The sequence below is a fragment of the Lissotriton helveticus genome, chromosome 5_1 (genome assembly GCF_964261635.1).
Source record: "Lissotriton helveticus chromosome 5_1, aLisHel1.1, whole genome shotgun sequence".
NCBI lineage: Eukaryota > Metazoa > Chordata > Amphibia > Caudata > Salamandridae > Lissotriton > Lissotriton helveticus.
The window spans coordinates 498,577,487-498,591,387 of record NC_136065.1 but is presented as its reverse complement, the minus strand read 5'-3'; the positions used below and the strand labels follow the sequence as shown (position 1 = coordinate 498,591,387).

General features: G+C 43.0%; 1 protein-coding gene across 2 annotated transcripts in view; it reads left to right on the top strand.

Moving 5' to 3' along the window:
* VPS13D (vacuolar protein sorting 13 homolog D) overlaps positions 1–13,901 on the top strand; it is a 2,979,414-nt gene that overhangs the window by 63,372 nt on the left and 2,902,141 nt on the right. For both annotated transcript variants that reach the window (XM_078642819.1, XM_078642818.1), the window contains exon 7: positions 8,565–8,669. In XM_078642819.1, the coding sequence (XP_078498945.1) occupies positions 8,565–8,669 (105 nt within the window). The remainder of the gene's footprint in view (positions 1–8,564; positions 8,670–13,901) is intronic.

Genomic DNA, 13,901 nt, shown 5'->3' with positions numbered 1-13,901 from the left:
CTACGGTTGCGGAGCCTCCCTAGGCAGTGGCCATTTGCTTTGGCTGCTAGCCACGCCCCCCTAAAATTTTAATTTTAAAATATAAAGAATGAATTTGTGAATAAAATGTATTTATAAACTTGTGAAAATGTATATTAGTAAATTGAACTTATGGGTCAAATTGTAGTACAATTTATATTAAAAAAAGTGAAATTCTCTAAAAACCAAATCTTACACGGATGTTATTATTAGCAAATAGCATTAAAAACCCTAGAAATTCACTGAAAAAACCCAAAGGTTACAGGGACTTTGTAGTTAGGAAATAGAATTAAAAAACGTAAAAAATTCACTGAAAAAAACAAAGGTTACAGGGATGTTATAATAGGTTCAGTCACTCATGACATGGTCAGTGACATAATTGATGACATCACTGATGCTCTGTTCTTCAAAGTTGCGTACTCAAGAGTCTCCTGCAAGAGTCCCGAAAACCTAACCATCCAGCTATACATACATTTTGAACCTTAATTTCTCAAAAACTACTGAACTGATTTACTTCAAATCACAAAAAGGACACTTTCTGGGTGTAAAGATCTATCTTTCTGCCAAGTTTGCTGTAATTCCTGTCTGCCATTTTAGCTGTAGCACTGTTCCGAAATCCATAGGGAAATTGTGTTTTGGGACCGCCCCCCTTTTTCACAGCCCCCGCTTGACGGTTCATTCCAAAACATTTGAGAAAGGAGCTGAGATGGGTCAACTTTTTTTTATTATAATAATTTTTATTAGCAATTTAACATTCGTCACTTGCATAATCACAGTAATAAACTTTCCTTTACAGAATAAAAAATAGATAATGTTGTGCACAATATTGCCATCAAACATTACGGTTCCGGGGCCCCCCTTTTGACATTTCCAGTTCCACTGTTGGCGAGATGCACAGTTCTCCTCGATATGCATTCCAGGCACCCGATTTTTTTTGTCCCACTTTTTAGGACAGCCCCTAGATTTGTAAACCTCCTTTTCGGCTACCAGGCATCTGTCCATTTCCGCCACCCACCCTATTATCAGTGGGCGATCTACTGCCCCCCGTTTCATAGCAATGGCTCTTTTCACTAGTGTGTATCCCAGGGTTGTGAATTGTTGCTCTGTATCCGTGAGATCGGTTGCGTCCCAAATATTCAGAATCCCCAGTGGAGGCGTTAAAATGAGTTGTTTCCCCAGCGCATCTTGCATCTTTCCCATGGCCCTTTCCCATAAGTGTCGGATCAGGGGGCAGTCCCATAGTATATGATAAAATGTGGCTTTTTGATTACATCCACGTGCGTCTTACCTGGTTCCTATCTTAGCTAAGGTCACACCAGTGAGGTAGGTCCTATGTAAGACTTTTAGTTAGATCAGTCGAAAACTGTGGTTTATGGCTGCCTTTCTTGGGGACATCAGGGCGGTTTGCCAGTCCTCATCCTCGATCTCTCCCATGTCTGCCATTTGTCCCTGAGAGCATGAAAAGGGTCTGGTAAGGGAAATGGCCTTGGTCAGGAGAGGTTCTGATAGGAGTCGATCCTCCAATGGGGACACATCTGGTATGGTTGTCAGATCTATGAGGGCTGTGTTAAGCGCATGGCGAATTTGTAGGTATCGAAACCTCTCCCGTGGTACCAATTCATACTTAATTTTTAGGTCCTGAAAGGTAAGAATCGTACCCTTCTGTAGGAGATCGCCAACAGTAAAAATTCCTATGGTGTCCTATCTATCCAACCCTGCGTGATAGCAGAGCAGCCCTAGTTGTTGCGAGGACCATAAGGGCGTCTCTTTCGTCAGTTTTTCCCTTCCAACCCAGGCTTTTAGTAGCCTTATGCCAGATGGAGGTCGTGTGAGCCATCGGTCCTAGATATCTCCCTTTGCGGGGTCTAGTATATGGGACTCCCAGATAACCCTCTCGCCCGGTCTGATACGCTCTAATCGGTATGCTGGATTCGTCGAAAAGCTGTATAACCAGTGATTCACCGCTACCAATTGTGATACCCAGTAATATAGCTGTATGTCTGCGATGCCTCCATCATACCACCCCTATGTCAGTTTTTCCGAGGCAATCCGCGGAGACCCACCGTCCCACAATAGTGTCCGAACCTCCGCCTCAACATTGTTAAAATATGAGTCAGGGACACGGTATGGACAGTTCTTGAGTAGGTAGAATCGTAGCAGTGCCAGCATTTTAAACAGGGCCGCTCGACCTAGCAGCGATAATGGCAGTGACCTCCAATGTTTGACATCTTCCGAGTTTATGTAGGGGAACTACGAGGTTCTTATTGTGGAAAGTTTTTGAGTTTGGAGTAATAAATATCCCCAGATATCGGAAACCTTCGCTGGTCACTTCAACTTTACATCCTCTGGGTAGTCTAGGCGGAGGGCCATGAAGAATAAAAAGCACTGACTTTGCCCAATTGATGGCATAGCCTGAGTACTTGCAGAAGTTTGTAAAGATATTTAATAACCTATGTATTGAGGTATAGGGGGAGGCTAGGTAAATCAGCATATCGGCGGCGTATAGCGATATTCTGTCCTCAGTTTCCTCCTCCCATTTGAGGCCTCTGAGAGCAACATCCCGTCTCACCACGATGCCAGGGGTTCCAGAAGAAGGTCAAAGAGTAGTGGGAGCAGCCCTGTCTGGTCCCCCTGTGCAACATGAACGCCCGTGACGTGCGATTGTTCACCCTCACCTGACCGTGGAGTTCATTGTAGAGCAGTCTAACCCATGCCATAAATCTCAGGCCAAACCCCAAGCGGACTTCGAAGAGATAGGGCCACTCTATGGAATCGAATGCCATAGAGGCATCCGATGACATAAACACTGCGTCCTCCTCTACACATTGCTGCCGTGCCAGCACATTATGTACCCGGCGAATGTTCAATGTTGTATTCCGTCCCGGCACAAATCTGGATTGGTCTGCATGAACAAGGGAGGGGAGGAAAGCATTTAGACGTGAAGCTAACAGTTTCGCCAGGTTCTTGGCCTCCGCATTTATCAAGGAGATTGGCCTATACGAGCTACAACTATCCGCCGGTTTCCCGGGCTTACGAATTACCACTATAGAATCCAGTCTTTTGTCTGAAGCCAGTATTCCTTTCTCAAGGCTTTCTGCATACATGTGATTAAGATGGGGTGCTACCTTCAAGGCCTTTGATTTGAGGAATTCTATCGGAATTCCGTTAAGCCCCATTGCTTTCCCCGATTGGACGCTAAATAGGGCTTTGCAGATCTCATCATCTGTGATTTCAGCTTCCAGATCGGCCCTGTCTGTCTTAGACAATGAAGGCAGGGTAATATCGGCCAACAGTTGTCGGGAGTCCTCTGACGTATAGGTTGTGAAGGAGGTATACACCTTTTCTAAATAGTTCGCAAATGCTTCCGCTATTACTTGAGGGTCGGACACCCGTGTATCCTTGCCAGTGGATAGTTCAGGTACCCACCTCTCTCCCTGCTCCCTTTTCTCCAGCCAGGCCAACATTCTCCCTGCCCTATCCCCCATTTCATACACCCTATGTCTTGTGGAAAGTAGACGTGCCCTTGCTTTTTCTCGCATTAGGGCTTTATACTCGAGGCGTTGGATGGTCAAACGGTGTGCTGTGGCCTCACTTGGTGAGGAGTTATGTCGCATCTCTAACTGTTGAAGTTCACTTTCCGCTTCCAATATTTGTTCATTATGGCTGCGGAGATGACCTATTTTTAACGCCAGGGCATGGCCTTTTAGTACCAGTTTGTACGCCTCCCAAATAGTCTGTGTCAAATCCTCTGATCCTAGATTTTCAGTAAAATAATGGTCAGTTTGTTCAAGTGCCTCTTCTTTTATGTCAGGGATCTTTAAAAGCCACATGTTTATAACTATGGTGCTGCTCTGCTTTTGTTGGTGAAAAGTGAGCTCAACCCACACCGGAGAGTGGTCGGAGATCCCCTGCGGGAGCCCACGAGGGTTCTGGTAGTGGCCAACAGCTGCCAGGTACGTAAAGAAATAATCTATACAGGACATACTATTGTGTGCATTAGAGTAGTGAGTGTAATATGACATGTGTGGTTGCATTGAGCGTCATATGTCCGTTAGTCCCATGGCTTGAGTAAATTCCGCCATATGAGTGCTGTATCTGGCGGCAGGTTGTCAGGGAAACCTATCCAGTGTATTGTCCATGGTCAAGTTAAAGTCACCTCCCATTATTAGGATACCATCTGGGCGATCAATCAGTATTTTGCCTAATTCACTGTGTGCCTCCTTCCCCAGCACTGGTGGGAGATACACTGAAGCCACATTTATCGGCTTCCCTTCCCAGGTGCCCCCCATCACTGCAAATCTACCCTGCGGATCTGCCCACGTATGAGTGGGTGTGAGAGCAAGGCCTTTATGCACTAAGATACCCGTTCCCCTGGAACCAGATGTGAATCTTGCATGGATCATTAATTTATATCGCCACCTACTGAGAGCCTTGCAATTATTGCCCTCAAGATGAGTTTCTTGTAATAGTTCTAAATCTGGCACCTTTCTCTTAAGATAATGTGATACTACACCCCTCTTTATTTTGTCTCCCAGCCCGTTCACATTCCACGTCAAGGCGGACAATTTTGTAACAATAGTATTATCCATATTTGACCATCAGTAAGACCAAGAGAGTGTACACTGCAGCTGCTAGGGGGGTGAATGAGTCCTTCACGACATGGGCAGCCGTGCACTCCAATCGGGACTGGCTATACGTTGTGGGGCATTGTGCAATCATCTGTTGTGTATATTGCGTCAATTGGGATAGATCATGGTTTGTCGAACCTATTGTACAACCTTTTGCATCGTGACTTGTAGGTTTAACATCAACAATAACCCCCCATGGATCCTCCCCATCACCCCCCTCTCTGCCCCCCTGCCGGTGGATTTCAAACTACCCACCCCCCAACAAGGCAGAGTGCCTGTCACCCACCCTCCCATATACGAGGTGCTTGGTGAACAACCCTCCCACCCTGCCGTGAATTAATGATGAATACATATCACACAGTATATAATTTAGATCCGTACAAATCCCATCTTTAGCTGTCACCATCTAAGCGGTGTGGTATTAGTAGTTCTGCTCAGATTAACGTTGGCCGGGCCCACTTGGCCATCGGCGAGTCTGTGCTAAATACCCCAGTACCTTATCATGTGTCCAGTCTTACGTCCAGGGAACTCGGGTGTCTCTCAGGTCACCTCAGCCGTAATGCACAACGTCCCGTTCTATCAACTCTTCAAGGCCGAGGCCTGCCCCTCCTGAATTGGATCTTCTCAAGGTGTGTCCCCATTGTTCAATCTGATGCCTCGGGTTCTGTCATTCCTGCTGCTGTTCAGTCTTCCAACCCGTCGCCAACTTTCCAGCCATTCCCATGTTTCTTCTGGGGATGAAAAGAACCAGGTTTTGCCCTCGCATTCAACCTGGAGCTTTGCTGGGAAGAGCATAGAGTATTTTACTTCTTTGTCTCGTAGCGCTTTCTTGACTTCACTAAAGCTGCGTCGTTGAGCCTGCACTTTGGTAGTAAAGTCCGGGAAAAACGTGATTGCACTGTTCTCCAACGTTACTGGTAGGTGAGCACGTGCCGTTTGGAGTATTACATCGCAGTCCTGGATATTAAACACTCGTGCTGTGATGGGCCTTGGGGGAGCTCCCTGCTTTGGCTTAACTCGTAGGGACTCGATGGGCTCGTTCAATGGAGAAATAACTGAACAGGTGCTCCGGTCGAAGCTTGGTCAGCACCAGGTCATCGATGAAGAGATCTACAGCCGGCCCCTCCGTTCGCTCCGGAACTCCCAGAATGCGCACGTTATTTCTACGTGCTCTCCCTTCATAGTCGTCAAGGAGTCCTTTCATTTTCACCTGTTGGTCACGGAGTTTGGACCACTTGTTGCTTGAGGAGAGCCGTATCAGATGTTAATGTTACAGTAGTTTCCTCCCCATCTTTCACTCTATCGTCTATTTTCCTTAGGTCAGCTCTTATGAGAGAGACCTCGATGTGAGTCTCGAGGGATGTTCGTACCCCAGCTATGGCCTCCATGACGTCACGGAGGGTGAGGTCTGATTGAGGAGTCTGTGGGTGAGGGTCGTTGGTTCCCCCTTTGGCAACAGCTCGGTCTCTTCGCCCGCCTTGCCCCAGGCAAATTTAGATAATGTCTTTTGGGCTTGCGTTTTGTCTCCCTTGCCACTGTCCATCGTTGCGCAGGGGCTATTGTCTCCTCGTTTACGTTGCAGGGCCCTATACCAGTATTCAGGGCCGCCTGCGCAGGAGGTGGGAAAGGATTAACCTCCCCTGCCGGCCTGTCGGGTTTCCTGGCAGGGCAGGTAGGGCCGCCCACCGGTAGATGAGTATCAGCTGGGTGCAGCGTCTGTTGGCAAATGAGGGGCGGCGGGGGAATGCTACGATTTCACCACAACACCTCTACGTACTTGTTTGGGCCAGTGTTGCATGTGGAAGGTAGGAGTAATAACCAGGCTTCATGGGGGCGGGGAGTTGTTAGGCCCTGGGCTCCACTGATGTCCAGCTTGCGTGATTCCCCCTTAGATCAGATGACGAGCTGCTGTGTGTTCGCTGTCGCCTCCTTATGACGGAATACATCCTGCACTATTCTGGGTCTATGACAGTGATATGGGTTCCGTTCCCCCACGCGGGTAAGGCCCCGATGTTGGGCCTTCAGCAGGTCCTCTGGTTCTGGTAACACCTCTGTTGTGGTGCGGCAGCCAGGCAGTGGTACCCTGGATCGAGTAGTAACGGTTAGCAGTGGAGGACTTCGAGTGCGTGCATCACAACTTTCGAGGCCGCAAGCCGGGGCCTCAATTACCGTCTGAGCCGTATTGTCCTCAGCGCCGCCGTCCCCTCACAGGCGCCTCCTCCACCAGTGCGGTTCCTCGCCGATCTACGCTGTGTCCGCTGGTAGGGAACGGGTCGGTTTCGAGATTGTCCCGGTTCTCCCCACTGCTCCGCCTCAGCTATGCCCCTGCACTCTCACACATCAGCCAGAGGTACGGGGATGAGCCGCCATATTGTCCCTGCCGGAGCTACGATGACGCCCATCGCTACACTGTCATGGCGCTCTCCGCATCTCGGGTTGTTCTCTTTTTGTGGTCTGGGTCTAGTCGGGATCTGTACCCTCCAGGATGAAGGGATAGTTGCTGGTTAAATGCCGGATTATTAGCGAAAGACGGCGAGGGCAGCGGAGCCGCCTCAGAGTGCGGGCATTCCTGACGGCTGCCAGCCACTCCCCTACAGGGTCAACTTTTTTTAAATTATAGTTTTGTGAAGATTCATCAAACAGCGCCAAAGTTATCATTAAACCAAAAAGTGCTCTTTCTGTGGTAACTAGGTCCAAACTAAAACTACAAAGGGGCAAACCAGATGTAGTTTCTGCAATGCCTGAATGCATTGACTTTAGCTGTAGTGACATACAGCCAGCCAGACAAGCTGTTTCTTTGTTCATTAGAGCTTCGGTCATGTCTATTGTTTTCTGGGAATACAGATGAAATAATTCGAAAATATAATGGAAGCTCTCAAACGTTTCTTAGTGACTTGTCCAACTGAGGAACTTTAGCTAGATATGAAACCAATGATGTTTAGTCCAGGTTTTTAGAACCGTTTCCTTTTAATATATTAGTTAGGCGGGTATTGTCATGCTCATCAACCAGTTTGACTTCTGCCAAAGGATCTGTTCAAGCTCAACACCACAGGATAAAGGCTATCCTAATTTCACTTGATTGAGCACCTCCGTGGGGTTAACCAAAATGTCATCCCCTGGGGAATTCCACATTGGACACTTCCATGTATTCTGGATCTCCACTCCAGGATATTTGATGGGATTCTTTACCAACCAACCTTTAATCACTCAGCTCAAGGAGTCAGTCAACGTTTTCTTTACAACCTCTTCTTCTCTCGTTTTTTTCACCTCTTCCTCCTAGAAATGGCTATTGTGTCTGCATTACAGCAGGGATAAGAGGAATACTGATTTTGCAGCAAAAGTACGAATACAACAGAAGTATTCATGAGCTATAAGGTATTCACACAGGTCTGGCAGTTCCAGAATAAAATGTGTTTGTTGTGAATACATTTAGTTGGTTATGACTATGATAGAGAAATTGTGTTAAATGTAAGAAATGTTTCCTTCCCGCTGTTCTGCAAAGAACTAAGAAACAAATTACTTTTCCTTACCTTTTTGTGAACTAAACTCTTTTAATCAGATTGCAAATTCAATCTTGCATTGCCCCATTAGGCAAAGTGCTTTTTTGTGTCTTGACTGTGGAGCATGCTGCAGGTCTGTGGAGGTGCAGGGGCTATTAAAAGATACAAGCTTGACAGAACAACAGGATTTTGTGCAAACATGGTCACTGAAATTCAGATGAATCTGTTCATTACTTGGCCAGTATAAAACTGTAAAGAAGTAGCTGCAGCCTATCCGATAAAAGGAACTAGAAAATGGTAGTATTTTATGTTGATATTTTGTGTTTGTATATAAACAAAGCTAAGTTCATTCAAAATGTACATAGTTTTGTGTTCAATTGATCTAATTTCTTATGTCTTCCTAAACCCCATCCTGAAGGTGGAGAAGTTGATGAGAAAAAAACAACTTAATATTGCCGATTTTAGTGTTTACTGGGATGCTGATACCACTTTGCTGGGAGATCTTCCCCCTGCAGAGTTACAGGTATGATGCATGTTTTCTCAACATTTTAATTCTGCCCGGTGAACATTTGACAGTGTGCTGAGTTTCACATGGCGACCACATTTTCAGTGTTCTGTGCTTCAGCAATGTTCGGCTACATGCAAATGATCTTTGATTGAGTGACTGGGCATTAGTTTAATACTCTCTATTTTTATGTGCTGATCATCCTTATCACTCTCATTATGTGAAGTGCAGAAGAAATAACCGTGAGTTGATGCCATCCAGTGTTTGATCTATGCATAAAATGCTTTCTCTTGGTGATAAATAAGTTAGACGTTGAGTGCGAAGTTTTGTTAGCCTAGGGGCATACCTTTAGTATTCCATTCATGCACTGAAAAAGAACTCAGATTAATATGTAGTAGAGCACATCAGGATAACCTTTTTCGTTTAGGGGAGACTAGTATGTAGATTATGTTACTTCACTAAATAAGTAAATAGGAAGAGTCAGAGTATATATGTATATCATTATTGTTTGCTGCAATTTTGTTATAGCGGAACCCATCGTAAATTTAATTAAATATTCCAACGTTACAACAAGATTCATAGTGTCTAATACGGATGGAATCTGAGGTTGACGCCACCTTCTGTATTTTAATTAATGTAGATACTGTAATCTGTTGCCTTAATTTATTATTTTTCTTGATTTAATTAGCAATTAATATTTTGGAACTGATAATTAAGAGTTCTCTAAATATGTATGTGCACCATCCGAATAGGCAGGACTCTTTAGGTGGCCCATTTACATTAATTTTTTTATTGACTGCTGTCCATCATTTATTCGTTCACCAACTATGCCCGAAGGGCTTCAGGACGCATTACAGAGAACAAAGAATAATACTAACTTTGCAAGATGTTAATGCAAAAGTAAGTAAGATTATCATTCCTACCGTTTACTTGATACATGTGCACATTTAAGTTTAAGTCTGACAGAGAGAAAATTGTATGTATACTTGTGCCGTGAATATAATAGGTCAGCAACCATGAGACCATGGTGCAGGGTGTGTACCCCCTGATATCTTGTACACTGACAGGGCATTAAAAGGGCCCAGAAACTGATGCATTTCTAGTAGAATGAGATCAAGGTCGTTTTTTTATTTTTAATGTAGCTCTTTAAGGGGTACTCATAGTTTGTGGGAACGGAAATTCCAGGTTCTCTGTTGACACCTTGAGAATTATTGTGTGATGGCACAGTTTCATATATCCTTGTGTCTCCAGAAGAGGAGTCTTTGAGTTTTAAAGTTGGTGTTCACCTCTTTCCGACTCCCCACCATATTTTTTGCTATTAAGTTTTACAGTAATGCATTCTTTGTATTTACTCTAATTGTTGACCTCAGTAGAGGTCTAAATCAATCAATAAAAACTTGACTCTCCCACCACAAGATGTCCAATTTCAGTGTGAAGTAGTGGGGATAAACAATGTTAACCATTCTGTGTATTGAAAGCTATTTTAACAGTTTAAGTTTATACCATTTGGCCTATACATCGACATATTGCACTTTTTCCCAGAATGCATGGAAGTGGTAACACCAAATCTCAGTAAAAAGTCTGTCAGCTATCATTTGTTGGATGTATGGTTGTTCAAATGGGCATCTGTCCAGAATTCACAGCGGAAACGTCTAGATGACAGCCTCTTTGCTTCAAGGATTGGGGTTCCAAATTAACAGTGTGAAGTCCACATCAACGCACTATTATGTTGGAACCAAAATGGACACCAATAAGACCAGAACATTTCCTTTGGAAAAGAGATCAGATTCTCATCCTTCAGCATTCCAGAATTCCTCCCTTTTGAGCTCCTTATAATGCATATTTTATTGTTTCAGAAATTTAGATGAGGTGATACCCCTGAGTAAGTTATATGTTTGGCCCAGAAGGAGAATTTAATTCACACACCAAATTGTTTCATTAATGCATGATAATTAACTCCCTCGGGTGTTTAAACCTCATTAATATTAGCAGAGAGGTTCAAAGTTTTTTATCTTTCATTAAAATGTATTTTGTTGATACATTCATACAAAGCATCTTTTTTTAATAAAAAAATGTATTCATAAATTCATACAAAGCATACATACGTAGGTGTGTCTCATGTGGTAGAACAATAGTTTAGCTCATTTCTCTTGTTTGAATAGGTACAGATGAAATAGGAGATGAGTGGTCATAGCTTTGCCCTGTGTTCTATGGTGTGCCTTAAGGGGTCCTGCTTTTTTCCCTTTACTTTTAACATGCATGTACAACCTTTACATAAATTGCTGAATGCTTTCATCGTAATGCAGATGACATACTGATTATTTTTCCACTGTCGAGTGATAAGAAGTCTTGAGTAATAAAGGGTTGATGACATTTTGGATCGTATTCATCACTGGGTGCTCTTAGCAACTGAGTTCTTGAACAGAGGATTAGATCACATTTTTCAAATCAACATATTACAACATTAGATTGGTCGTAAAGTCACATGGGCTAACAGACTTGCACATGTCCATAGACATTAAAGCGTAGTGTCATTCCGGGTTATCGGTATCACATAGACCTGCTTCAGAGAGCTCACCCTTTTCTGTCATGTGGGAGCTAAGGCAGCCAGAGTCATACTTTATTTATTTTTGATTAGTTTAGACATTTTATTAAAATTTGAGAAAATGTGCAACATAAAAGAACAAATATACAGGAAGAAATAACAAAACAAGAGAATGTTTTAACATGTACACTGATCCAGTTTAAATCTATTTGGAGATTAGCAAATGACAGTGGTGAAACCCTAGCGGCCCAGCCAGTTCTTTCACCCAAAATGCCCCTTGTGAGGTCAATCTCTTCTAATGCCCTGTGTAACCATCTTTCTCTTCCAGGGAATACTCATTAATAGTCATAAGCACTGAATTATCTCCGCCCATATGCGGGAACCTGGAACATATAGCATAATACATATATATGTGTATACAATAGAAAAGGAGTACATAGTACGAAATAATTATACACATATACATGTATAAACCAATAATATGCAGCCCTAAGCATATCTAATAGGCTAAGCAAGCCAAAATGACATGCATGTCTCTAGTATGAAAATAACCCATAACATATAATGCAAGAGACGGACATGTACATTAATTGCATTCCGCAAAACAACCTTTTATTTTCATCAAAGAAAACAGGTAATGACAGGCAATGAGCCTAAATAAGGCTGCATAAGTAAATAACATCCCTGAAATGGAAACTGGCACCTCGCCTTTAAGGCCTCCAGGAGAACCCTGCTCCCATCATGCACCACAGGTGACAGTTAGGTCAGATCTTTTTTCCGGCTCTTTCTGAGAGGAACCTGCAGCTTGAGCTCAAATGATTTTGGCTTTTTTCAGTCAGAATTTGTATTCTACCTACTTTTTTCGATATTTCTTGTTGCTGGTAGTATTTTTCAATCTTTTCTGTTTTCTGACTAATTGGTCAATCTTTTTTAGTCAGATATGTCACCTTTATTTTATAAATATCCTTCCTGTGGTAAGAAGATGTCTAAAGCCGATCCTCATTCGGTCTGTGTTTACCTTCTTCTCACAACACAGTTGTGAGAAGTTGGCCTGGTATATGATTTTCACTATTCTAGTGAGCACCTTGCACCAGTCCAAACAACCCTTATGGTGATGGTTGTAAAGTCCACCTTATAGACCAGCTATCCTAGTGGTAGCATGGACAAAAGCAGTTTTAGGCTAAACTCAAGAGGGCATGTGAAGCCAGCTGTTTTACCATATGCAATCCCTTTAATACCAAATAAAAGGACACCACACAGGTTATATATTCAAAATATATATGTATTTATTTCTAAAACAATCCTCTGAACTCTTTATGAGGGCAGAGGCACAAGCACATAACAAGTAACTTAATATAACATATAATAAGTTGCACAAATATGGATAGGCCCTGGTGGCCCACTAAACCATATACTAAAATAGTGGTATAAGAACCACGTCACGAACAATGGTAAGGCCTAGGGCCTTGGGAATCGCTGGGGCTACACTGGACTAACAGTTTAACAGAAGGCGGTAGTAGTGTCCAGAAAATGGAAAAGTCAGCAACATTCAAAGAGAGACATATTTCATCATATCACTAGTTAAATGCGTATTGTAAATGGACATAATCACAGTATGTAATGGGTGCTTAAGAAACTCAAAGTACCTACTACCTAAAGGTACTATATTGGTGCACACAGGTGTGTAACCAAAGACAATGCTTAGAGGTGAGGTTCTAATTACAGCACATCCAATAGTGTTTAGCTTATTTAAGTTTTCTTGTAACCTTTGCACGGATGAACATTTAGCAGTTGTCACCAATTAAGTCCATAGAACAACATAGAAAGCATATAGTATAAGGGTAAACAATCATCCAATATAGAATCAAGAAAAAAAAGGTCCTCTTCATATAATGTTATTCTTCTTTATTCAAAATTCATAAAAAACAGGTTTTCCAGCATACATATCGCCAACACGTGTTTCGTCTCCCACAGAGACTTCATCAAGGCATGAATAATATTTGGAAGATGTATAATGATCTGTTCATGAGATGAGTACACAGCGTTGCGTGATAATAGAAGAATACCCAAAACAATGATTGAAATAAATTTGTAACTGGATTCACTTGAATAATAGCGTCAGCATAGTCAGCTTGACAAATATATCATAACAATTTGGGACGACGTGGTGTCATAGACGAAAATGTGTATCAATATGTGATGTCACCACTCCACAATTATATAAAGGATCCCACGATGCGAGTCATACAAAATATTTGGATGAACTCAGCTCAAGGTTTAAAATAAATCCACATTCACAACCCTGATAAGTTGCAATCAGATAGCAGCAGCACCGCTAATACGTCTTGTCGCAATTGCATAGAAGAATAACATTATATGAAGAGGACCTTTTTTTTCTTGATTCTATATTGGATGATTGTTTACCCTTATACTATATGCTTTCTATGTTGTTCTATGGACTTAATTGGTGACAACTGCTAAATGTTCATCCGTGCAAAGGTTACAAGAAAACTTGAATAAGCTAAACACTATTGGATGTGCTGTAATTAGAACCTCACCTCTAAGCACTGGACTAACAGTTGTTAGGGAGCAGGAGGCCCACGGGATGCGTGTGCAGTGTCTAATTGCGCACGCGTGCACACATAGAAGTCAATGGGTGCGTAAAGTTACAAAGTTAAAGAATTATGAGTCTTCCGACTGGACTA